This window comes from Cupressus sempervirens, chromosome 1 (assembly GCF_028749045.1).
Source record: "Cupressus sempervirens isolate cs-2001-9-10 chromosome 1, ASM2874904v1, whole genome shotgun sequence".
NCBI classification, from domain to species: domain Eukaryota; kingdom Viridiplantae; phylum Streptophyta; class Pinopsida; order Cupressales; family Cupressaceae; genus Cupressus; species Cupressus sempervirens.
This window is the reverse complement of record NC_143118.1, coordinates 184,241,741-184,268,932: the sequence shown is the minus strand read 5'-3', so window position 1 is coordinate 184,268,932 and position 27,192 is coordinate 184,241,741. Positions and strand designations below refer to the sequence as shown.

Sequence of the window (27,192 nt, the reverse complement as noted above, 5' to 3'; positions counted from 1 at the left end):
ATATCATATCCCCCCATTTGGAAACCTCGTTATATCATATCCTCCTCCACAACTTGGAGGAGGCAATCCAAAAAGCATTGAAGTTTGACACACTCCAAAAATTCTTCTAAACAAGATAATTATATCCCAGAAAAGAGAGCCATGCTACCATTGCAAAAAATCATGTGTAATCACTAATCAGTATGAAGAAACATTGGATCACCTCCTGTTAAAATGTAAAATGGCTATAAATGTTGGAAAATGGTTTTAGGAAAGTTAGGTTGGCAGGGCCCTCTACTGAATACTCTGAAGACTTATTCTTAGGATGGCCAAGGATGAATTTGAAATCAACTATGTCATGTATTTGGAATGTTTGTCCCTCAAGAATTGTGTGGGAAATCTGGAAAGAGAAACAAAAGAATCGTTTAGGATAAAAATGAAAACTTGGATAGACTCTGTTACAGAATCAATCATTTCATTGAAAAAGTTGTCGGGGCTGCAGTCTCAAAAATAATTTAATCTGAAACTGCCATTCACTAAGCAGGATAGAACAATACAGGTTAAATGGTTGGGTATGAAAATTAGGCCCGTTAAGAGGTGGAGTTAGGTTTATCCAACATCAAAGAAGACTGAGAAAATTTGTTGGGCACAACCAGATGAAGGATGGATCAAAATAATTGTTGATGGTTCTTTTGAAAGGAAATCCAAGACCGAGTAGAATTGGTTGTGTTGATAGGGATGGGCAACGAAACATATTTAATTGGAAGCTAAAAGAATTTAGGATGGGATGAACAATGTAACTAAAGCACTTTCTGCTTTACAAGTTGTAAGGCTTGGATGGAGAATGGGGGTTAGCAAGTTACATTTGGAAGGTGATCCGTTAATAATTGTAAAGGCAACAATGGCAGGATCAATTTCGGTGTGGCATCTGCAGAAATATATTAATATTATTCAGAACAATTTAGTTTTTTGAGTTTAAAATCACACATCAAAAGAGCAGGCAATGACATGGCAGACACATTATTGAAGCCAGCTTTAAGACTGGCAATTAATGAGATGCAAGGGGAAGATTTTGGCAATCTTAATCTGTATGATGATAATGATGATGATGTTAGAGGATGATGAAGTGTCATGCCAAGGACGATGATGATGTTAGAGGATGATGAAGTGTCATGCCAAGGACGACATCGAAATTAAATGATCAATTTGGAAAATGTGTGATGGAACAGCCGGATGTGAGACAAGAATGTTTCTTTGTGATGCCAATTGGTGTTTTGAGGAGGGAATTGGTGGAACACATGGAGGTTAATTTTACTCTGTTCATGACATGACAGCAGCAAGCCTTTTTTGGTGACGTAAAGAGCAGATGTCTCAAACATTTTTTGAAATGCACGTGGAAGAGGGTAGTGAAGGTTGTTCCGGAAGTTTTATGTAATAACCCTGACTAGTTATCGTCCCCTCAAACATCAGTTTCCCTCACAATTAGATGGTTTGATATTTTGTCAAACACTTGGTAGTTATATTCTAGGAGTTTCAGTGTGTTGTTTCTAAGATTTGCAAACTTCTAGATTTTAATAATAAATACTGAAATTATGATTACCAATATGTCATGTCCCCATTTTGGAGGTAATTTGATTTAATTAATTTAATTAATTAAGTTGTCCAAAATAATGAATATTTTATGAGGATGACTAATTAATTATTTTAATTAAATAAATAAGTGGTATTAAGTTAATTATTTATAAAGTTATCAAATAAATAAATATTAAAAGATAACTTTATATTTAATTAATTTAATAAAATGACTTGAATTATAAAATATTTTATAAATTCACTTAATAGATAAAATAAAATAATGTTCTAGAAGTTTCTGGAGAAAGTGGAGAAAAAAAATATATAGGCATGGAGGGCTCATTGTCTATCATCCAAGTTTATTTTCTCTATTGTGTCTACTTCAGCATTTGTGGAGCTTGAAGGCCTGCAAGTATTCAGCTTAATCATTGGGAACGATACCTCCCAAGTGATTGCATAACTGAGGGGGTGAAAAATCCTCTGAAGGGTTGCCCTTTGGAAGTGGCACTCAGCGATTTCAAGTTGAGCTTAATTTGTATATTCAGACTTACCTGAGGGTTTGAGTTTTTGGTTGTAAGAGAAAAAAAAGAAAAAGCAGTCCGAAAAAAAAAAATCTAAAAAAGCAATCCGAAAAAGCAAAACGAAAAATATATAGGCATGGAGGGCTCATTGTCTATCATCCAAGTTTATTTTCTCTATTGTGTCTACTTCAGCATTTGTGGAGCTTGAAGGCCTGCAAGTATTCAGCTTAATCATTGGGAACGATACCTCCCAAGTGATTGCATAACTGAGGGGGTGAAAAATCCTCTGAAGGGTTGCCCTTTGGAAGTGGCACTCAGCGATTTCAAGTTGAGCTTAATTTGTATATTCAGACTTACCTGAGGGTTTGAGTTTTTGGTTGTAAGAGAAAAAAAAGAAAAAGCAGTCCGAAAAAAAAAAATCTAAAAAAGCAATCCGAAAAAGCAAAACGAAAAATGCAAATCTGAAAAAAGCAAAGCGAAAAGTAGATCCGAAAAAGCAAAGAGAAAAGGCAGCATTGGTAAAAATTATTACAGCCATTTACAATCAGGTTCCTTTGGATATTTCATACATTTTTTCTTATCATTTAGATGCATATTAGAAGGTAAGGCTTTGTAACAGATTTAAGCATTATTCTTGCGGATGTAAGCCAAGAGTCTTGGCCATTTTATACTAGCATTGTAGTTGACATTATATGTACAATAAAGGAGACATAAGTTGCTGGTCTGATATAGTTGTAATTGAATATGTATTTATCATTCGTGATCAACTTATTAGTTTGCATGCCAATTGTTTGACAAAATGTCAATTGGCTGTAGGTTTTCTTTTTGGCATAAATAATGTTATAATTTTGCATACCAAATGTTTGCATTAATGCCACTTGGCTATAAGTGCATTAACGCCATCATAGGTTGCATCCAAAGTGTTTGTCATAATTACTATTTGCTGTAGCAGCATATTGCAAGTAGTTTTAGTTACATATATGCATTGAATATTGTCAAAAATAAGTTGCACATTTATGTTAGGTCATTGTTTAGTCAATTTTGAGCCCTCTTGTAAAAATTCTCATTGATGCTAATTGAAGAAAAGAGTCATTAAAGCAAACTGAAATACTATATTAGTCATATGACTCTTGTATGTGAAGTGTTTGACAAAATTTCTCAATTCAGCATTAGAGGTTTTTAGTGGCCTATTGGTAGGGGTCATTACACAATATAATCTCTAGCATTGCTCAGAAATAATAACAATAACCACTTTAATTTCTGCAATTCAAAACTGATGGAGACAACTGAAAGGTATTTCCTTTAAAATTCGAATTTGCATACAAAGGAACCTGTTTTATTTGCTTTTATATGTTAATAATTGGTAGCTTTAGTTGGATAAACTATAGTGCAAATATATATATATATATATATATATATATAAAAGATATTTATTTGTCATTATATTAATTACATTCTAATGAATAGACATGTCCCATGAAGAGACATGTCTATCCATTCTTTATCCTATATTAGAGAGATGGCTACCATTTGAAAAGTACATAACAAATACACTGGCAATACTATTATATTTGCAGTAGTTCCGGAAAACTCAACATGGTATCAAGGCCTAGTTGAGCTGCAAAATGTAAGAAAAGAAATAAAGATGTATATATGGATTGAACAAGGAATACATCAATCGGTATGATCAGTCAATGGAGGAAAGAGGTGGAGTGGAAGAGATCGTATGGAGCCCAAAGGGAATCCAAATATCTTGTCTCTGCCAGAGATGGAATATCAGTATTGCTCTTATATGATTGGAGTGTGCAGACTAAGATCTTTGGAAATCATGGCTAACTATGAAATATGTCAACTTGGCATATTGTGATGAAAGCGTTGGATGAGATTGTGTGGGTTCTATGTGTTGCATATATGTAGAGATGGGTTGGGTTTTCTTTCTGCTCGATACAATGAGCATGTGTGTATGCCAAATCAAGCAAATTTCACACGGGTTTTAAATTTGCAAATCGGGCTTGATGAAACACAACTCAGATCAAGTGCTTGCTAAATGATTGTGTTCTCGAGTAATGTGATAAAGACGAGCATTGTGGGCATGAATCTATATTGATGCCACACTATATTTTTGCAATGAGACTGCTATTGAGATATAAAGATAAATTGTCTATCCAAATGCATGTGTTCAAGGATTTTCTTGTGTGTGCAATTTGTATTAGGACTTCTGGTTGTAATAGTAATATCTATGAGACTAGTGAGATTCTACATTGTAGGCATCCTGTTTAGTGATGAGGACCTCTACAGGCATTTTCTTTCCTTGATCTTTAATGTTACTCAGGAGTGACCTGTATGCAGGAAGAAAATATCGACCAAGATGGGTGTACTTCAGCAGCTAAGTACATCTTGAATAGCATCATGGTCAAGGAAGCTTTAAGAATATAATGAGAGGGTTGTGAAGAAAGATAATGAGTATTGTGTAACCGGTGGGTTTGACTGTAAAAATCAATATGGTGGTTAAAACGAGCAAGTTTATGATTGAATCTCCATGGATATTTCAGATTGGACTGTTATACTAAAATTAGATGTCCATGATCACAATTCATTTTATCTTGGCTATCGTACATGAGTAAATCTCATTTCATATCGTGATTGGAACTAGAAATAGTATTGAAGTAATTTTTGCATTGAACTTCTCAACTATAAGACCCAAAAGATCTAACATTTTATAAGATCAATATGAATCGCTATGTTGACCAATCAAATGAAAATGGATCAAATTACAGGTGACTGTGATGTGTCCCTGTGAGAATAAAACGGAGATGGGCATTATGAATTTTGCAAGTTGGTAAGAGGAAATTGAGGAGATGCTTGAGTTGACAACGACAGATGAAGGTTTAACACACGATGCCCAGATTCCTTAGTTATTGTCATTGAATCATGTATCGATAAAATAATGGAGAAAATTTAATATCTCATGTAGAGGAAGTTCTTAGTTTAAGTATCTCATTACACTTGTGACTAGGTGGATTTGAGTGATTAATGAGTTTTGAATAAAGGTATTTGTAAATACTGACACTGTGGAAGATTATTGGAATTAAAGGCCGAATGGGTGATACATGGAGGACAAACATGTAATACCAAGTGTATGAATGAGACATTCCTACACATATCCGAAAAAATTAATTGATAGTAGCAATCTTCCAATATTATTCCATGACTCGATGGGGAATAAACAATTGCAGTGGAAAATGATGTGGAAATAGGAGGTTTATATCTCTACAGTCAGCTCTCTCTTCCAATTTAGGAGGTTTATATCTCTATACTCAAAAACCTTATGGATTGGAGATACAATAAGAAACGCAGACCTTATATCTAGTCAACGGATGGTAGAGTCAAAGTGATAAATATTCATGAAGGATGAAAATTGATTCATGAGTTACATTTCCTATATGGGCTCACCTTATGAAAGGAAATATTTGAATCACAAGGATGAAAGCATATGGAATTCAATTTCAAAGGGAGTCTAGCATCTTTAAGACGTCAAAATGTTGATGAACTTGAGCTCCAAAGGGAGTAGATGGGTTCAGTCAACTTGTGACAATCTCGATCATAGTGATTGAGAGGGAGTTTCACTATTGAAGGTGAAACACTTATGCAGTGAACTTGATTTAATTGATTATTATACTAATGATATCATTTAAATGCCTTATGGGCCCTGTGTAAATCATGAGGAAGTGACGACTTCCAAATGATTCACTTGTATTTGTTAATGTTATTGGAAGATGACAATCTTACAATAACTTAATCCTCTATCATGATAGACATCGTGTGATGGCTGGAACAAATCACGTAGATGATTTTTAGCATGGTGGATTCAGTTCCTTAATTAGACCATGACTTTCTAGATTGTGATAGACATCATATGATGGCTGAAACTGATCACACTAGATTATGAATGTTCCTATGGTAAGTACACATTATCTTTGAACAATTTTGAGTTATGGTGAATATCATGAGACTTGATATTCTTTAGCAGACCATATCTCTGATATCATATCGAGATGATATCTAAAACTAGGTATCACGTGTTAGGTGATTCCTCATATCACATGTTAGGTGATATGTAAAACTAGGTATCACGTGTTAGGTGATATGTAAAACTAGGTATCACATGTTAGGTGATTCCTCATATCACCGTGTTAGGTGATATGTAAAACTACGTATTATGTATTAGATGATATTTCATATCATGTGTCACATGATCACAAGATATGTAATATGATTATGTCATTTATCTTCCCTAGCTAAGAGGGAGTGTTGATGTTTATAGCATCATTCAAATATCAAATGAGTTGACATTCTAGAAACCGTTATTTACGTTGAGGTAATATGTTATTCATATTGTATATGAATCTTGTTTATCCTCTCTAAGCTAGGAGGGAGTGTTAATAATTGGTAGCTTTAGTTGGATACACTACATTGCGAATATATATATTTATATATATTATATCTATATATATAAGTTTGAAATATAATATATATTAATATATTAAATATGAGATATTTATTTGTAGAGACATGTCTATCCATACTATATCCTATCTTAGAGAGATGGCTGCCATTTGGAAAGTACATACCAAATACAATGGCAGTACTATTACATTTGCAACAAATCTGAAAAACTCAACAATATATGAATACAAGAACAATTATTACAATCCTCAAACCATGTTCATAGCTCCCAAATGTATATCCCTTTTTTTCCCTAAGTCGTAGGATACACCAAATTTCACCCATGAAGTTCAAATTTCAGTGAATATTTATCCTTTCTGAACTTCGTCCGAATTTTATGATATTTAATATAATATTGTTATTTATAATAATAATATAATCTTATTTTAATATAATAAGGAGTTATTTAGTTTAATTATTTAGCAATGTCAAATTATTTTGGTAATTTTGTGATATATAAATTTATGTGTAAATTTTTTGTCTATTTTTTTCTGAATTTTTATCCTTAAATTACATCCGAATTTTATGATTGATGAACTGAAATTCGAATTCGAACCTTGTGACTTAGCTTTTGCCAATGACGTCTCCAGCTCTAGGATGGCAAGGCTTTCAAACTTGAGCGCAACCCCAAAATCCAAAATGCAAGACTTATATTCAATTCACAGGTCACTAATTCTTGATCACAGGCATCCAAATATGATTGCAGGACCCCTATTTATGATCACCAGCCATCACCGATGATCACAGAGCATGTAAGAGGTTGCAAGCTTATGATAATCACCAAGATTGTGATCACAGGTTGCTAAAATGAGCCGCACATGCCTCCCAATATAAATGCTGATCCCAAACAGATTAACACCACTCCTTCAACGTTGCTCAATTTCTAGCTATGGCAACGCCCATATTTGCAAGCAAACTTTCAACAAAAGCTTCACCAAATGGACACTTCCCAGGTATAGTGTGGAACAATAGAGAAGTGGTGTGCAAATTATTATATTCCAACAATAATTTGCAGATCAATGACCAAGATAATTTTCAGACTTCAGTCCTCAGCCAATGCCAGATAATAATTAATAACGACTTCCAACAACAATAGGAAGACAAACAATTTTTCAGAATTAATACAAAATGCCTCAATTGTGAATTACCAGGCACCTCAGCTTGAAAACCCTTCAGAAAGGGTGAAGAAATTAGTAAACTCATAAACTCCCACACAAAGCAACAAAAGCAAATAAATATTCAAGAATGCTTTTTCCAATGAAATGAGCTCATATTTATAATCCCTTGTTGGCAAAAGTTTCCCAAAAGAACTCAGCTCTTGAAACTTTTCAACACAACTCTTTTGGTAATATTTTTTAATTACATTATTAGAATAAAATATTATTATTATAATAATGTGACTTTAATAACTAATTAATAAATAAGAGTCATGCGATTAACAACCATATCCACTTCAAGCGACGACCAACTGCCAAAGCCACCCACTGCATTACCAAAAATAAACTTACTAAAAATAGTAAGTGTGCAACTGAGACCAGCACAACAACCAATACTTGTGTTGATGATGTAGAACTCATCTTGCTAGCAACTTGTTGTGACTCTGTCTGTCGAGACCTCTGTCTCTCAAGTGTTGCCCTCACCTTGGAATGCTCCCGCTTTTGAGTCAGGAACCTATCAAAAATATGATGCTCTTTAATCATCTGTGGTAAAGCATCCCACTTCGCAAAGTGTGCCACCACATCATCTGCAAAAGGAGTGGCCTCAAACTCAACACTAACCGCATTCGCCTCGTGCCTCAAAAATGTGAGCTTTTGCGACCTATCATGAGTGCCAATATTTATGTCAACTAACCCACCTCGATCCTCAACTCGAACCCTGTCTGCATCTCTGTACCTATCACCATCTCGGGTTCTATCCTTGACTCAAGATCTATGAGAACCAACAAAAACATCTCGAGCTCTCTCCCTACTCTGTCCTCGAGGAAGTGATATCTTTTGTAGAGTGTTAGACAAGTGCTGCAGACACTTGACATCTGTTATCGTCCAGTTGTCAGTTCCTGAATGTCTGCATAGCCTCTCTGTCAATCTCTGCATCAACATCTCTAACTCTTGAATTGCCTAAACTACTCGGACTACCAACAAACCCAAATTGTATCTCAGGCTCATCTTCCCTAGGTGGAGTGGTATGACCTCTATGGATATAGTGCATACCTGACACAAATCTCCTATCATCTCCCATGATACGGAAAACAAAATCGCCAAAATAAAGCACTAATCAAATTTAGCCCAATTCCTGCAGGCTAGCAGGAAACCGCTCTAATACCATTGTAATAACCCTAACTAGTTAGAACCCCCTTAAAAAACAATCTCTCACAATTAGATGGTTTGACATTTTGTCAAACGCTTGGTAGTTATATTCTAGATAGTTTCAATGTGTTGTTTCTACGATTTGTAAAGTTCTAGATTTTAATAATAAATACTGAGATTATGAGTACCAATATAATCTCTAGCAATGCTTAGAAATAATAACAATAACTACTTCAATTTCAGCAAAATTCAAAACTGATGGAAATAACTGCAAAGTATTTACTCTGAAATTCAAATTTGCATACAAAGGAACCTATTTTATTTGCTCATATATGAATGCAAGAACAATGATTGCAATCCTCAAACCATGTTCATAGCTCCCAAATGTATAACCCTGTTCCCAATGACGTCTCCAGCACTAGGATGCAAGGCTTCCAAACTTGAGCGCAAACCCAAAATCATAAATGTTGGACTTATATTCATGGTTACAAGGAGACCCTTCTCCCCTTTAAAAGTCACATCTCAGAGACCAAGACATGTCTCCAAAGACCTCAAAAAAGGTTGGAGACTTATCATGAAGTCTCCTCGTCTCCTAATTCAAAAGGTGAAGTCTCCCCAAAGTCTCCTAATAATATATAAATGTAAAATATAATATTAAATAATTTTATATATTTTAGCCCTCATTTTAATGTTTTTAATGCAAAAATTAAGACCAATGATACTTTAAATGATTAAATTATTTAAAATATTTTAATAATAAATATTTTATTTAATAAATTAGTAACTTTAAAAACTTTAGAAATTTGCCAAAGGAACTTTTGAAACCAGCTGATATAAGGTTTGCATCTTATTTTATTCTTCTTGACCACCTTTGTGAAGTCAAACAAGCTTTGTGTTCGACCGTGGTTAGTGATGCATGGGCTTCTTGGAGACGGTCTACATCGGACACTGCAGTTGAGGTGAGAAGTTTGGTTCTTGATGATCACTTTGGGGCTGATGTTAGATTTGTTGTGGCATTTATTAGGCTCATTTGTGAGGTGATCAAATTCGCAGACTCGAATAGGCCATGTTTGGGGGAGATTTATGAGGAAATGGAAACCAATGTGTGAAAGAATCAAGACAATAACAGATGCTAAAGATCCCTCTTTATATCCTTTGATAGAAGATAAACTCCATGGAAGATGGAATAAGTTGAACAAACCCCTCCATTATGATGCATATGCCTTAAATCCGAAATGGCATAATACAGAAGAGACCAAGAAGAGGGCTCCACGTGAGGATAGAGAGGTAATGAAGGGGTTTTGGGCTGCAATAAAAAAGATTTATGGTCAAGGTGATGAGGCTTCAGTTATAAGGAGTCACTAGAATAAGTTTTCACATGGATAGGGTGATTTTGCTTAAGTGGAAGCTTTATATGATATGCAAGCAAAGAAAGACCCTATAGAATAGAGGTGATACTCCTAAGTTGCAATCATTTGCAATAAGATTGTTGTCACAAGTGGCTAGTTCTTCAACTTGTGAGAGGAACTGGAGCAATAATGGTTTTATTCGGTCATTGAAGAGGAACCAATTGCGGTCAAAGAAATCAGAGAATTATGTGTACATTCATAGCACACTCTGCCTTCTCTTTCATGTTGATACTACATATATGGAAGGTCCCTTGGCAAAATGGGATCAAATTGCACATGATGGAGATGTTGCAGCCATGGTGGAAGAAGTAGCTGAACCAAATGGCCTTAATGAATTGCCTCCAATTGTACTACCATTAGAGGACCCTGAGTTGGAGAGATGATTTTTTGGAGAGCATGATAGCAGAAGACCTTGAGATGGATGATTACAACCTTGTGGAGTAGATGATAGTACCATCAACATACTAGTACTAGATGGATTTCTTTTTTTGTTTGCATATTGGCAATTCAGCATCAAACTATACTTTTTTGAATTTAAAATTTGAATATGTAATCATAATCTCAGCGATTATCAATCTGATATGATGATCATCATATGCAATATTCGAAAAACAAGTATGTCTATGAGATACTATATTGTGATTATGTGAGTTTTGAAATATGACTCTATATTAATGTGACATTACTATTATTATTTACTTTAGTCTTTTAGTTTTACCAAGCACCTCTTAGCTCGAAAACCCTTATACTTGAGCAAGGGCAAAGAAATCAGTAAACTCATAAACTCTTGCACAAAGCAAAAAAAGAAAATAAATATTCAAGGATGTTTTGTCCAATGAAATGAGCTCATATTTATAATCTCTTATTGGCAAAAGTTCCCCAAAAGAACTCAACTCCAAAAGTGTAAAATTTTCCCAAAGACCTCAGCTCTTGAAACTTTCCAACACAACTCTTTTAGTAATATCTTTTAATGACATTATTATAATAAAATATTATTATTGTAATAATGTGACTTTAATAACTAATTAATAAATAAGAGCTTATGCAATTAACAACCACATCCACTGCAGGCGACAATTAACTGCTAGAGCCACCCACTGCATTGCCAAAAATAGTCTTACTAAAAATATTAAGTCTGCAACTAAGATGCATTAATCACCCTGTTAGCTCACGAGGGTCACTATGATGAGCTAACTCCATCAATTGCACAAACTCGCCAAAAATGGGGACGTTAAATTTTAGGGGAGGAATTTTTGTATAGAAGATACTTTAATAGGGATGTTGTGAGTATGGTTCTTGCATGGTAGATGGAGTTGGCAAAGGATGATCATTTGATTGTTAAGTGTCTTGTTTCTTTAGAGGTCACCTCTCAAGATAATGATGGGGGTAGCTTTGTCATGCCCCAAGGTTGTTGTGGTTGTTCCCCTTCTTGTGAACTCTCTTTTTACTTATTTGCTAGTTGGGTCAATTCAATCTTCTTTTGTGGATTTGGACTGCTAGCTGCCTTGTCCTCTTGCCATCCCTCATTCAGTTTCAATTGTCCTCTTGGAGGGATGCCCTCTTCCCCCCTAGAGGAATCCTAGATGATAGCATCACTTGGATTGTTGTTCGTAGATGGAGAGGTCCTATGTCCTCTTCACTCCCTCTTTTTCATGTTTATAAAGAGCAATTCTTGTTGGGGTGGTGACCCTTGTTTCCTGTCAATTTTATGCTTTAGTCAAAAGCTTTCTCTATTACAGTAATAGATAGTTTCTATTTCTATTTAATGGTTTTTAATTGTAATCTACTATAAATATTAGAATCAATATCTATTGTAAATATTAGAATTTTTGTAATATTTAGATAGGTGTTAGTTTTATGTTAGCTCGAATATAATGTTTCTATTCTTGACAATCGTTTCCCAAGGAAACATTATTTATTCATTTGTATATATTGATCATTTGATCTCTGTTAATATCAAGCTAGTATTATACCAATTACTTCCTATAAAAATTTATAATTTCTCTTTTGAAATTATTTGCCTTAAATTTTTTGAAATCAATCTTTCAAAAAAACTTGTAAGTTTCCCGGTTTGCAAATTTGTAGGAAAAAGATCATTTTTGTCAAAAACCAAATAGGGTTTCTCAGGCATCTATTTTTGGTTGCTTTGCTTGCAAATTCCGTCCATTTTTTGTGCATATTTGAACGCATTCTTCCTCCTGCTGTGGATGCTTTTTAGCTGCATTTGAGGGGTGTTTTCTCTGATCACAACTTGTTTGGGCTTCATTTGGTTTTCGGGCTTGCTAAGATATGGTGTTTGGTCCTTGTTAAAGCATTTTTGTGACTCTGTTTGGGTGCATTTCTACAACCCACATGATGTTTTGTTGTTGGGTGGGCATCAACCTACAGAAAAAAAAAACATCATTTGTTTCCTACAAATTGTGGATATATTTGCTCCTTGGCATTGTCTAGGGTTTTACAGTCACCTATTTGTGATTTGCGACCACAAGTGTTTGATTTCCATAATTATTTATAGTTAAATCTGTAGTTCTTTGGTTTTGTCAAAAACAGCTAGGGTTTCATTCAAAACTCGCAGGTTCTTAGTCGTGGTGAAAAACTAATAGCAGATTCTTGGTGAGTTTTTTTAGAGCTCAACTAGGTTGTCCGTTTTTTGAGTGCCTCAATATTCGTAACCTTGATTTTCGAGCCAAAGGATCCAAAATTTGATAGTGTATTGATTTTGGGTTCTTTTGGGTTTTCTTATTTTTTGCCTCAAAGTATGTGCCTTTACAGATCTTCACGCTTTTCACTATCAAACATGCTATGGCACCATTGACATATTTTTCTCAAGGGAAATCAAAAGTTCAATTAGTTGCAATTATGGCACATGGAAGCAACATGCTAACAATCTTTCAATATCAGAATAATGATCAGATTGTTCTAGGTGTTACATAGTGTTCAACTACAGCTGGTACTAATCAAGTTATGATTAGAATAATTGGGAGGTGATGGTGCTTCTCAAATTATCCGAAGTTGATGATCAACTCCCTCAGATTCCATACGGTAATACAACTATCAAGAAATGGGACATCTCAAGAAACTTCACGAGACTTCAAACAAAAGCAGAGCCTTCTTTCCCAAGAAGACTTTGTTTTCTTTTGTCATGGATGAGATGAAATTGATCTTGGAACACCTGAATAGGATTCAGGAAATTTGTGATCAGTTTACTTGCCATTGGATGCAAGATGGAGGAAGAAGACATTGTGGTAATAACCCTAAAAAGTTTACCCAAGTGTCACTAACATTTTATGGACTCTCAACACCAGTTCTACTAGTTTTGATCTGAAGTTCACAAATCACTACACAAATTTCCTTTAGCAAGATCAACAGAAAGAGCAATTCAATAACAGTTATAGCTCCACCTCCACAGAGCAAGGCTTTGTTACTAAATCCTTTCATAAGGATAAGGACAAGTCTCATTTACAGTTGTCTTCTCCGCAGAAGTCTTTTGCTCAAAGAAAAAGAACATTTAGTGCAACTACTGCCACAAGTATGGTCATATGAAAGTTGAATGTTGGAAACGCTTAGCCTCCCTATCTAAGCAATCTGGTTCGCAACCCAAAGCGAATAGTATAGAGCATATTGTGTAGACATAATCTATCTTTTACGCCTTCATGACTAAAAGACCTGTAGATCATTTCAAGTCATCTATCTGGTACATTGATTCAGGTGTCTTTTGTTATTTCACCCACCGCAAAGGCTTGTTCACTAACTACTAGCCTTTTTTAGATTTAGCTATTTCTAGTGGAGGGGAAGAGTACACTGTTGTCGGCAAAGGCAACATTCAAATTCAGTCTGCTAGGAGGAATCTCATTTTCCTCGATGTGTACTATGTTCTAGGGATGGAACTAAATCTACTCTTAATTAGTTAGTTGTTGCGGCAGTCTCCATGGTTGGATACCATCTTCAGTTTACATGACTGCACCATCACTAATAGGGAGACTCGGTTAGTTGTTGCAGATGGCCTTGAGGATCATGGTCTTTTCAGACTTGCTGATTTTGAGGATTCTCAAGACTTGGTTATGGTTGCTCGACGATCTTTTGTCAGTTCACTTTGGCAACAAAGCTATGGGCACTTAAATGTGCATTATCTCTCTTAGCTTTCTCATGAAGAGCTTGTCTTCAGGTTGCTAGAGATTTAGGCTCAACTTGGAGTTTGTGATGCATGTTGGGTTGGAAAGCAAAATCGCACACCTTTCAAAAGTGGTGATTCATGGCAAGCTTCTTAGATACTTCAGCTTGTTCATGTCAATAACTATCGCCCTATGGCCACTCCTTCAATAATTGTGTCCAGGTATTTTTTGTTGTTTGTTGATGATTTCAGTAGAAAAATGTGGGTCTATTTTTTAAAAAAGAAATCAAAAGTGTTTACTTTATTTTAGAAATTTAAACCTCTAGTTGATAAATAGTTTGAGAAATCTATTATTGCTCTTATGTCAGATAATGGGGGGGATCTTTTTTTCTAATGAATTATCTAGCTTCTGTGATATTCATGGCATCAAGCGCCAGTTAACCACACCCCACACACCACAACCGAGCAGAGTAATTGAACATAGAAACAAATCAATCACTGAGATGGCTCGATCTATGCTCAACCATAGACATCCTCTGAAGAAGTTTTGGGCTGAAGCAATTAACACTACAGTTTACCTTTCAAATTGGTCACCCATTGTGGTAGTTAAAGGTAAGACTTCGGAAGAGGCCTGGTCAGGCCCCAAACCCAAAATCAGTCACCTGAAGGTTTTTGGCTCTCTTGCCTATGTTTGGAACCTTGATGCATCATGCACCAAGTTGGATGCCAAGAGTCAGAAACTCATACTTGCAAGATATAGAAGTCTTCACAAAGCCTACTGCTTGATCGACATTGAGACATCTTGTCTCTTGTATAGTCGTGATGTAATCATTGAAGAGAGGTGAGAACCATTTGTGCCTGTTTCTATTGTTCCCGATCCAGTTGATTAGCCTATGAAGGCTAATGATTTGGGAGTTTGACTTCCATTAGGTCCACCTAATGGGAGGGCTCCAACAACTCTAGTTATACCCATGATTCCTGTATGAACACCTTCGACTTCTCCTGCAGGATCACTTAGATATGTTAAAGGTAAGACTCCTTTCAGCATTACCTGATTTTGATCCAGACTCTTCTAATGAGGAACTTGATCATAGAACATCTCCTGATACTAATGTTGGTCCTCCTTTCTAGTGTAAGTGGTGGGCTAAGACACATGTTGATCTTCCAGATGATGAGCTCATCAATAGGAGAACTGTTTGGAAAAATAGCAAACCTACAAAGACAATTAATTCTATTCTCATGGCCAACATTCATAGTGTGTTTGAACCTTAGACATACTGTGATGGTAAAGGAAATCTAGAGTGGGAACAAGCCATGATATCTGAACACCAGAGCCTATTGAAGAATCACACCTGGGTCCTTTCTGATCTTCTACCAGGGAAGAAACCCATTGGCCACAAATGGGTCTACAAAATAAAATACTAGTCCGATGGTACTTTGGATAAGTACAAAGCTTGTTTAGTTACAAAGAGATTTTCTTAGCATCAAAGTATTGATTATGAGGGGACCTTGCTCCTACAACAAAGATGAGCACTATTAGATTAGTCCTAGCCATGGCAGCACAATTTGGTTGGAAGGTCCATTAGATGGACATCGAGAGTGATTTCTTGAACGGTGACCTAAAAGAAGAGGTTTACATGACGCAATCTCCTGGTTTCAAGGTTGTGGGTAAAGAGCACTAGGTTCTTAGACTGGCGAAAGCTCTCTATGGTTTGAAGCAGGCAAGTACCTCAATGATCAAGGCTTCTGGAGGAGTTCTTCAGACTCAAATTTGTACTTAAAGACTACTAACAATGACATCATCTTTGTGGTCATTTATGTGGATGTTCTTATCATCACTGGCAGTTTGACATCTTTGATTCAAGAAATCAAGTAGAGTTTATACCAGTCTTTTGATATGATTGATCTTGGGCTCATGCATTATTGCCTAGGTATTAAGGTTTGGCAATAGTCTTCTGGTATATTCATTTATCAATCCAAATATGTCAGGGCTTTATTAGACAAGTTTTGTATGTAGGATTGCAAGCCTGTATTTACACCCATTGAGAAAGGTCTGAAGTTATCAGCCAAGTCTGGTTCTCCTCTAGTTGATACTACACATAGGCAACTAGTAGGCAGTCTCATCTATCTCGCTACGACTAAATCTAATATCAGCTTCACAGTTAACTACATCTCACGCTTTATGACAACTCCAAGGTTGATCATTGGATGGCAGCAAGTGTGTGCTTTGTTATGTGAAGGGCACTACAGATTATAGACTTCTTTACTCTTGGAGTTCTAATCTTAAGCTCAAGGGGTTCACAAATTCATATTAGGAAGGTTATGTTGACAGTAAAAAGTCAACTTCTGGATATGTGTTCAATTTGGGATTGAGTGTCGTCACATGGACTAGTAAGAAGCCGCAGACAATTTCTCTCCTTTGGAAAGACTGAATACAGAGGGACAATTTAGGCAGGTTGTGTATTTGTTTGGCTTTGTCGGATGCTTGAGGATATGTAGATGTCACTAGCAGGATTGACCACTTTGTCTGTTGATAACGGAGGCATTATCTAGTTAGCTCAGAATCCAATCTTCCATGAACGAACCAAGTATGTGGATGTTCACTGGCACTACATACGACAGCTGGTTGAAGACAACACAATAGACTTGCAGTATGTTCTTACAACAAATCAGACTGCGAACATACTATGGACATTCTCACCTAGCCTCCTGATCTAGATAAGTTTGTCAAATTTAGAGGACAACTTGGTGTAGAGGATATATTAAACATTAAAGGAGGATATGACGATAATAGATAGTTACTATTTCTATTTAATGGTTATCTATTGTAAATATTAGAAGCTTTCTAATATCTAGTTCGCTGTTAGTTATCTGTCAGCTAGAATAGAATGTTTCTATTATTGACAATTTTTTCCCAAGGAAACATCATTTATTCATTTGTATATATTGATTATTTGATCTTTGTTAATATCAAGCAAGCATTTTACGAATTACTTCCCGTAATATCTTTGTTGTGCGCACCTCATGTAAGATCATCTCTATCTTTTTTTGTTTTGGTAGTCTCATCAGTTGTGAGATCTCCCTCTTCCACATATATGGCTGTTATGTAAAGGGTTCAAATGCTAGCCTAATTTACCTGACCAGAACAACAAAACTGATTATTCTGTTTATGAAAAATATAATGAAGTTATAACCTTGCATGTATGCCCACTTGCTGTGGCAAATATGCTTTTCTAGCCTGTAGTTATTCAATTAAAAGTTCTCATTTACTTGTTACCAAAACACATTCTGCCTCACTGCCAGATCTCTTCTTTCTAGTGGATGTAGTTTTTAAATTTCTGTTTCTTTGACATATTCTATAATGTTTATTTATCCATTGCAAATGCAATTTTTGGGTCAATGAGACTGCTTGTCTGTTTGTTCCTGAGCAATGTGTTATTGTAGCCAGTCATTTGAACTTCAAGATTTAAAACACTTGAAATTTGCATTAGTTATGCTAGTATTGGTTCTTATGATTCTTGTTTTGGGATGAAATTCTGCAACAGATTCCACTGGTGGTGCTAACAAACTACTTACAAAATAAGTTTCAGAATACAATGGTACAATTATCACCTCTTCTCTTCATCTCATAGTATGCAATATAGTCAAAGCTCTAATCTTTAATTTCATGTTTCTTGGATTTTTATCATTGATAGCTTCAAGAGCAAGTTCTTTCCGTAAATAAAAGATGTAATTAGCATTACTATAAGTTATTGGGAAGAATAGATTATTGTTGAGAAAGACAGTTTTGAGCAATTTCTTTTTAATTATAATTTATTATCAATTGTGGAAGCTTTAAATCTCCAATAATCTTATTTTTATTTGTCCATATTATTAAGTCGATAGACTGTATTGCTTTGCAGGTTGGGAATATCATATTCTGGCTCTTTTTCAGCATTTTGGGACAGCCAATGTGTGTCCTACTTTATTACCATGATGTTATTAATCAGGAGGAAAGGAGAAAGTAAGTGGTCCTGTTGACAAGAAACAAACAGAAATCTTGTAAATAAGTGTTTTAGCCAACGGCCTTGTTTCTTCATGTACAAATAGGCTAATAGCAATTGAATGAGAATTTAAATGGCCTTGAAATCAAAGGCAATTCTTTTTGCAAATAGAAATCTTAGGAATCGAAATATATCTCCAATGAAAATATGGATAATTGATTGATGAAGTGTTACTAAAATTATATGGTTAGCTGATCATCTAAAATAAGGAAATTCAGGACTTTTTTCTCTAGAACAAAATATTAAAGAAATACCATAGAAGCTGCCATAGACCATCAAAAACAAAACAGGTTAGTCTCTTAGGGGTAGCCACATTTTAAATAGAGAATTTCTTGTTTCAAAATGAGCTATAAAAGATGTTGAGATATGCGCAAGGCCATTTTTGCAATGGCTGTTTAAGGCCAATAATCAGCAATTTCGATTATTTCAATGAAATTGACTTGTTATGCACAGAACTTTTTTATACCATTTGGTAAAGCTGGTGCATAGTTAAATTAACAAACATTTGCCAAACAAACTCTAATTATTGTTTAACTGCATTATTATCCTTGCAAATTTAAGAAACAATGTAAGATGTGAATACTCTCAGATCAAGGGTTGTTAAGGTAGCAGTTTCTTCAGACAAGGACAATGTTAACATAATATCGAGCAGTCTGTCAAAACTGTTGATAGAGAAGAAAGGCGCAATCTAAAGATGATGTTACATTTAATTATCTTCAAGAGCAAGTTTTGGTCAAAAAAATATTAGTGATAGAAAAATGTCATGCAGAAAGCTGATGTATTCAATGCCATAATTTTGATTTTTTTTAGAGTTTTTAAATCATAGATTTGGTAGATTAGTTATGTGGTACTAGACAATGTTTGGGCCAGACATTTTTATTGGAATCGCAAGTGCCGTAGATCAGCTTTACACCTGCAAGGCAAAGTAACGTGGGTGCTTACATCTCACCTTCATGTTGTCAATGCCACTCTAGATTCAAAGTTTATCATTTCAATTGTAGTTTAACCATAAACTATGGAAACTACTAGTATAATGACGGTTGAGTGTTTTCCAAATTTTTATAGGTGAGTTTTACAGCTCAAATTCACAAACCCGGGCTTATAAGTCTTTGTATTGAAAAACATTAGGTGGATTAAAAATCTTAATAGCTTAGGCTCTACATGAAATCATTGGGATTTTCATGACAATTCTGAGCTGTCTTTAAAGGAGCAAAGTAGTATGTATGCTTTTATGTTCTTAGGATGGGTTAGAATTTTTACTCGATTCCCTTTTTCTTTTTGACTGTGACAATGAGAACTGAGGTTTAAATGATACTTTTATTTATTGGTTAGTTCAGTCTATAGTATCAATGACGTTCGATGCCAACAATCAGTCTGCCTTTAGAATAGTAGGGACTCGACCCATCAGGAATTGACTCAACACCAGGACTATTGCGACCCAGAATAGCAGCTTATCTCTCTTTCCTGATCAACAACTGTCACTTCCTCCATCTAGATATTTGATTCCTAGGCTTACGAGCTTTGATTAGAAGATGAGATTCCTAGAGATTGCCTAGACAATCTTCATAAAGTTGGTATTACATGGATGAATTGAATGAGATTATTATGCAAGTCCCAATATTTCCATCTTAGGCCTACGATTTATTATGAATTGTTTTAGTGACTCGGACAAAATGAAAATATCCGAGTTATGCAACAAATTTACAGTTACCTTGGAAGTTCCATATAATTAGAAGTCCACTTGATGAGCTAGAACAAAGAGTTTTGGACTTGAAGTTTAAAAAACTCAAGTTTGATGATAACTTGGTAAACATATAAAGTTTAAAAAGAACTGATAAATTTATTGAACATTTGAAAAAATATGTATTTTTTGAAATATTATTCATGTTAATTTTAAAATTTTGATATCATTAAAACTATAAATCATAGTCTATGACTAAGCCTCAAAAAAATGGTTGTGGATGTAGATGAAGTAGATAATGCGATTGCAATATCCTCAATAGATGTTTATGTTCTCTTTTATGGGATTTGAGTCACTACGAGGATTCCCACAAACCTACTTTAATATCTAAATCCAATTGCAGATTCTAGTATATGAGAAATGAATAGTAATTTCAAATGCATGCACTGAATTATAATGGAGATGTTATTATTTCTAAGTTAACACACTCCCAAATCAATTAGAAGGTTGCATAACAACAATCTCAAATGTTGTGTTTGATACAATAATGTAACATATGCTTAATAAATGATTGGATGTTTTCTGATGTGTAATAGATATGTGTTGCATATACAATATGATATAATGGCAATGATATCTCAAATTGCAAAGATTTTGAGTACAACTATGAATAGGTAATGTACATACATTGTTTGATGCATTGTTGATAAAGCTATCTTTGATATGTCTTGATTGGATTATGCTTGTAGGATGATCTCATCTTTGATATTAATATAAAGTGGCACCTAATTCAATTGTTTTAGATTAATGTAAAAACAGGTTTTGAGGGGACCCGAAACCCTTTTACATCATAGACCCAAAAGATATTCAAAGAAAGCCCAAACATCTCAAAGGGATCCAAACCAGAAGCATGCTGCAACAGAAAAACATTATATGACTAGCAGCACCAACAAAAAATTAGAAAAGAAACCAACAAGAACTTCTTAACCAGCCAAGGGGACTAAGAATTCCATTTCACTCCTGTTTTGTGAGAGCGTAAATTCATATCAAATTGAGGAAGGGCCTTTTTAGATCTTTTCCTAATCACAGGTGTCCACCCCTCCTCAACCATCACTACCTTAGATTGCCAATTTTGAGAATCCAAAATAAAGGGATACTCGTCCAAATTTTGACAAGGACCATTTGTCATCACTTCTTCCAGCAGACTGGAACTAATACCAATAGTTTGATTACCAATTCCAACAGCAGCAATAGAGAGAAACTCATCCTTTTGACAAGGACTATCTATCATCACTTCTTCCATCAGATTAGAGCTAATACCAACGGTTTGAAACTCATCCTTTTGACAAGGACTATTTATCGTCACTTCTTCCATCAAACTGGAACTAATACCAGCAGACTGATTACCAATTCCAATAGCAGCAAGAGCAGAACCAGAAGAAATATTACCAAAGCTAGCAGATATACAATGAACAGCTCCAACAGTTGTAGCACAATGCAACTTACCTTGTCTAGAATTAGCGGTCTCAACACCAAAACCACTAGAATTATCTCGACTAGATTCTGCACCAAGAATACCAGATTTAACACCTTGACTAGAAATAGTCTCAACCTCCTTTTGAAAGGTACTAAGACTACCAGCAGACAAAGGACCAACCCCATAAGAAACTTGGGCATCCATCTTGGAATCAAAAGCATTCACCATCTCAAATCCAAAAACCTCATCCATCGGAATAGAAGATTTGACTATTGAATAATGTTGCTCCAGTACACCCTTGCACCAGGAGGAGGGTCGTTTATTTCTAGTTTTTCCAATCTCACACTTAGTAGCCATATGTCCAGTATTGAAACATTTTTTACACCTAAAAGGGAGGCTCTCATAATCAAGCAACTAAGTCCAAGAGCCCTTTGAATAACTTAAAATAATTTCAGCTAGGAGACCCTTTGAAACATCAATATCCACTAGAATCCTAGCATAAGTAGAATGGAAATGCTCAAAAGATTGGGAATCAACCATATGGAAATCCTCTAAAGCCTTGCCAATTTCCATAAAAATAGAATTCACCCAAAAATGAAGAGGAAGATTGGAAGCCTTACCCAAGTTGAGATTTTGAAAGACTTTCTTTGAGGGTTAAAATCTGGATGCCATGGTTTAACCATTAAAGGAAAGTGGTTCTCCCAATAAAAGACCTGGTCACAGAGAATAGCTTTCCTATCCTTAGGATTGACAAAAGTTACAATGAAGAAACCTTTGACCAAAGGGAAAATCTTGACAGTAGTCGTAATATATGGATCCTAATGCTTTGAAATCCAAGCATGGAGCTCCAAGAGAGTGGGCCAAAAACCTTTAAAGCAACAAATAATAGAATCCTTGGATAGATCCCTAGAACGTTCTTCAGTTTCTAAAAGTGACTCACCCCCCAGATTAAACGAAATTGGCTTACAGGTGGGGATCAAAGGAGATACAAAAGGTTTAGAAGCCTTTTCCAAACCCTTTCCCTTGCACAGGGACCCAGCATATGAAAACCCTTTCTTAATATCTACTGCACAAGGGGCCACCACATCATTCCCAAAAACCTTAGCATCAACACTAGCACCCTTGCCAGATTCAGAAGCCAGAGAACCAAAACCAGCGCCCAACACACCCTTACCAGAAACTTTGGCACCAGCACCAACGTCACTACTAGAACTAGCAACCATCACACAAATGCCAAAAATCCTAGCACCAACACAAGTATCCTTGCCAGATTCTGAACCAGAATTGGCAACCACCACACCAGAATTAGTGGTTGAAGCCATCTTACCAATACTAGAAACCTTGGCACTAGCAGAACCAGTTACGACCACACCATTGGTAGATCCAGTAACCACTGCACCATTGCCAGAAGCCCTAGCACCATTCTTACTACTTTCGCAACCAACACCTCTGCCAGATTCAAAAGTCATCACATCACCAAAACCTGCTTCCGCAACCAACGCCCTTGCTAGATTCAAAAGCCATCACACCACCAGAACCAGATACGACCATACCATTGCCAAATCTAGCATCCACCACACCATTTCCAAAAGCCCTAGCACCACTTTTACCGCTTCTGCAGCCAGCACCCTTGCCAGATTCAGAAGCCATCACACTACCATTGCCAAATCCAGCAACCACCACACCATTGCCAAAAGCCCTAGCACCATTTTTCCTACTTCCCCAACCAGCACCCTTGCGAGATTCAGAAGCCATCACACCACCAGAGCTAGATACGACCATACCATTGCCAGATCCAGCAACCACCGCGCCATTGCTAGAAGCCCTACCACCATTTTTCTTGCTTCCACAGCCAGCGCCCTTGCCAAATTCAAAAGCCATCACACCACCAAAACTAGTTACGACCATACCACTACCAGATCCAACAACCACCACACCATTGCCAAAAGCCCTAGCACCATTTTTCCTGATTCTGCAACCAAGCAATGATTGTTCTAGGTAATAATGCACCTAATTCAATTGTTGTTGGCAATCAGTTTCTCTAATCATGCAATACACAAGGAATTGTTATATATTCAAATCAATATTTAATAATGGTTTCTTGCAATGATATGATATCCATGTATATTCTCATGATCTAACAAGTGAGGAGGTACGATGGAATGGTTGCCCCCCATCTTAATAAATAACAGTCATAATTGAAAAGAGTTGATTAAATAGTAAAACTTCCAATGAAATATAAGGTAAAAATTGACGCAACAATACATATTCAAATATTAAGAAGAACAATTGGAGGCTCGTTAATAGAACCATTAGCTATCCAACCATGAAAAATGTTTACTTTTGGATTCCTTTTCACAACTTTCTTAAAAAAATTGTATCCCTCCTTTGTATAGGAGACATTTTTTGTGGTTGCATAGCCTAGATGGTTGTTTTTGCAATCTCTAGTTCCCACACAATGAGTATTTTAAACTTCATTTTGGGTGAGAAAACAAGCTTGTGAATGACCAACAATGTTGTCGCTATGTTGTTAATAATCCTTGGAATTTTTGTGGCGGCTTCAATGGTGTATTCTACTCTAAGGCCTTCTCCTCCACTTGTGGGAAATTCTTTTGGCCCATTGACTGTAGCTTTGGAGGGAGTTTGTGTTGTGGTCAACGGATCTATGTTGTAAATTCCTTTATCTTCTCTTCCTTTATTGGTATTTGTGGCTTCTACTAAGGTTTCTTCAAGTTGCCTTGCTAAGTTCTTGAGGTTGCTTGCCCTCGATCTTCTTAGGCTGCTTGGATGGGAAAACCTAGGATTGTTGTCCCCTCATCAAATGGGGGTTTATCTTTTACAACGAAGGGATCTTTGTGTGGGGGTAACTAGGGCTTGAGATTTGCTGCAAGACACGACTCCTTTTCCTACATGTAAATCCTTTGCTATGAAGTTTTCTACAATGGAGAAAGAGATCGCTCACAACGCCTCAAGTGTTTTTAGCTCATGGTTTGATTTACCAATTTTAGAGCTTCTAGTCTAGCCTTCCACAATTGTATGCTTGGATTTCCCAAAATTGGGTTGGGAACCAATTCTAACGAGTACTATTCACATTGTCATATGGCCAAGGGTTGTTTTTTTGGTAGGAGCATCTTGGATATAAGGGCAATCTTACATCGCCCAAAAAAATATTTATGTTGTCTTTTCAATAAGGGCTATCTCAATTTAGAGTTTCTACCTCTAGAAGCTTACTATTTCAAGTTGGTCATTCGAGTGCATAATGTTTTGATTTCTTACTTGGAGGTTATTTTTAGATATATCAACTTGCCACTAAACTTTCATGACAAGATCAAGCCTATTTGTGAAGTTCTTGAAAATTTCGGCATGGAAATTATTGTTATTTCTCTATTCTATTGTACATGTTTGTGTTAGTAAGGTGGGTACCCTTCATCAATTTCATTGCTAAATTCAATCATGTCGAGGACAGATCAAAAAAATTATGTTGTGATTTTTTCAATTGGGAAGAAAAGTTTTTTTTGATGGTTAAACCCTAATATCCAAATTTTAACCCTTCTTCTAAACTAGTTAACAAGGTTCCTATTTGGATTAAACTCTGCAACCTTCACCTTCATCTATGGATCAATTCTCTATAAGAAGGGGTGAGGCTTTGGAGGAGTTTTTGATGCTTGACAAGGAATCAATTGATATCTTCATTACACTTATGCATGGGTTTTGGTTGATATGGATGTTTCCAAAGGGCTTCCTACTAAGATAATGCTTGAATCTTCTATGGGCTCCTGGGTTTAGCCAGTTCACTATAAAGATATCCCCTTCAGATGACAAAGATGCTTCAAAACTAGGCATGTTGTTGCTTGATGTAAATTAGAAATATGAAAAGAATTGTTTTATGGTGAAAGTGCTTTTGAACACTATTTTGTTAGGAAGAAAAGTTTCTCCCAAGTGGTTGCACAAGTATCTTCAAGTGTTGAGGATAGCTTGCCTCAGGTGGTTGTCTCTTATGCCCCTTATGTCGCTCTAGTTGGTGGAAGTTTTATTCATTTTACTAATAGTTCTTCTCAAGATGCTAGTTAGGTGGTTATCTCTGTTGTCCCTGTCAAAGTACTAGATGGTGGAAGTTTTGTTGCTCCTACTACTGTTCCTTCCCAGGAGTGTGAGGTTGCTCCTGGAAATGTTAGCATTTTTGTTGATTGGATTATGGATATTAGTTTCTCAACTTTTGTTGTTGGTCCCACTTCTCAATTTTTTGTTGGATACACACACACATGTGTGTATATATATCTATGTGTGTGTGTACATACATACATGCATGCATGCATATGTATGTATGTAAAGAGATATTACATAACTCATGATATCAGAGGATATAGTATGCTCAAGAATATCAAGTCACATGAAATTCTTCTTATATGTATCCAAATTATGGTATGTGCACTGACATCACGTCTCATGATGCCTACCATAACAACTTATGCCATATTAACCATGATTTGATTTCACAAAGAACATAGTGATCTACAACTAATATCAAGTCTCGTGATATCTACCAAAGTGTCCAAGAGATACTATCATGACATGTCGACAGATATCATGTCACATGATATTTATCATGATAGAGAACTTATCATTGTAATGTTGTCACCTTACGATGTTAGATATAAGTGTATATTATCTGAAATATCATCACCTTTCAATTATGTGCACTGGGTGCATAAAGGTGCTCAAACTTAATTTTGAAGCAGGTTGTTGGAAGAGATAAGAGCTTGAGGAGTAAGAGCTAAGAGTTGTTGTTCGAAGTGCAAGCTAGTTAAGTACACATTTACAGAAGGGGGTGCTACAACAAACAAATTGATCTAAATAATAAAGTAAGAAGTGAGACTAAAGAGCTCATATAGTAAGAAAAGGAAGCAGGAAGATCATAAGCATCTTCGAGGATACGCAACGAAGATCTACTAGGCAAGACAGTGCTAACTTCATATCACACACACTAGATTGTTTTCTCACTATTGTATCTATTTGTAGCTCTTAATAGGGCAAGCTTCAATAGGAAGCTTTTGTAACATCCTCCAACAAGGTACCTCTTAGATAAGATAAGATAAATTTATTAATGTCCAACAGGCAACCAACAAGGATTTAAGGGACTGGAAACATTACAAAGGGAAAATGTCAGCAAGGGAGAGCACCAAACAGTGTCTGTGAAAAGAGCGTGAAAGCAAAACAACAAAAGAACCAAGAGAAGGAAGAGCAACAATTAAGAACTCCTCACAAGCGAGAAGTAGTCAAGAATGGAAAGGTGTGCATTAGAACAATCAGGTGCTCTGGAAGGTTGCCTCTAAGGCCTACAAGAAGTAGTAGTAGTAGAGAGTCGTTGTTGAGCGTGATCTCTGCGAGGTCCCACAGATCTAGTGTGAATCGAGATAGTGCAGAGAGGCCGCTTTAATCCTCGAGCAGGAACCGTTAGACAAAAAAAGGAGGTGATGTGCTGCATAGGGGTGTCAAGCAAAGTTGGAATTGTAGAGTGTGCTCACAAACCCACATGGTCTCTTGAAGGTAAAGTACAAGATAGTGTTGGTCGATATATCTGAAAAAT

The 27,192-nt window shown here is 35.9% G+C and overlaps 1 protein-coding gene across 1 annotated transcript in view; it reads left to right on the top strand.

The window, feature by feature from the left end:
- The window catches only part of TAG1 (membrane bound O-acyl transferase (MBOAT) family protein), a 157,239-nt gene extending 138,337 nt beyond the window's left edge, over positions 1 to 18,902 (top strand). Inside the window, exons 15-16 of the mRNA XM_089819530.1 lie at positions 17,950 to 18,003; positions 18,307 to 18,902. Of these exons, the coding sequence (XP_089675656.1) occupies positions 17,950 to 18,003; positions 18,307 to 18,411 (159 nt within the window). The 3' untranslated portion in view covers positions 18,412 to 18,902. The remainder of the gene's footprint in view (positions 1 to 17,949; positions 18,004 to 18,306) is intronic.
- The last annotated feature ends 8,290 nt before the right edge of the window (positions 18,903 to 27,192 follow it).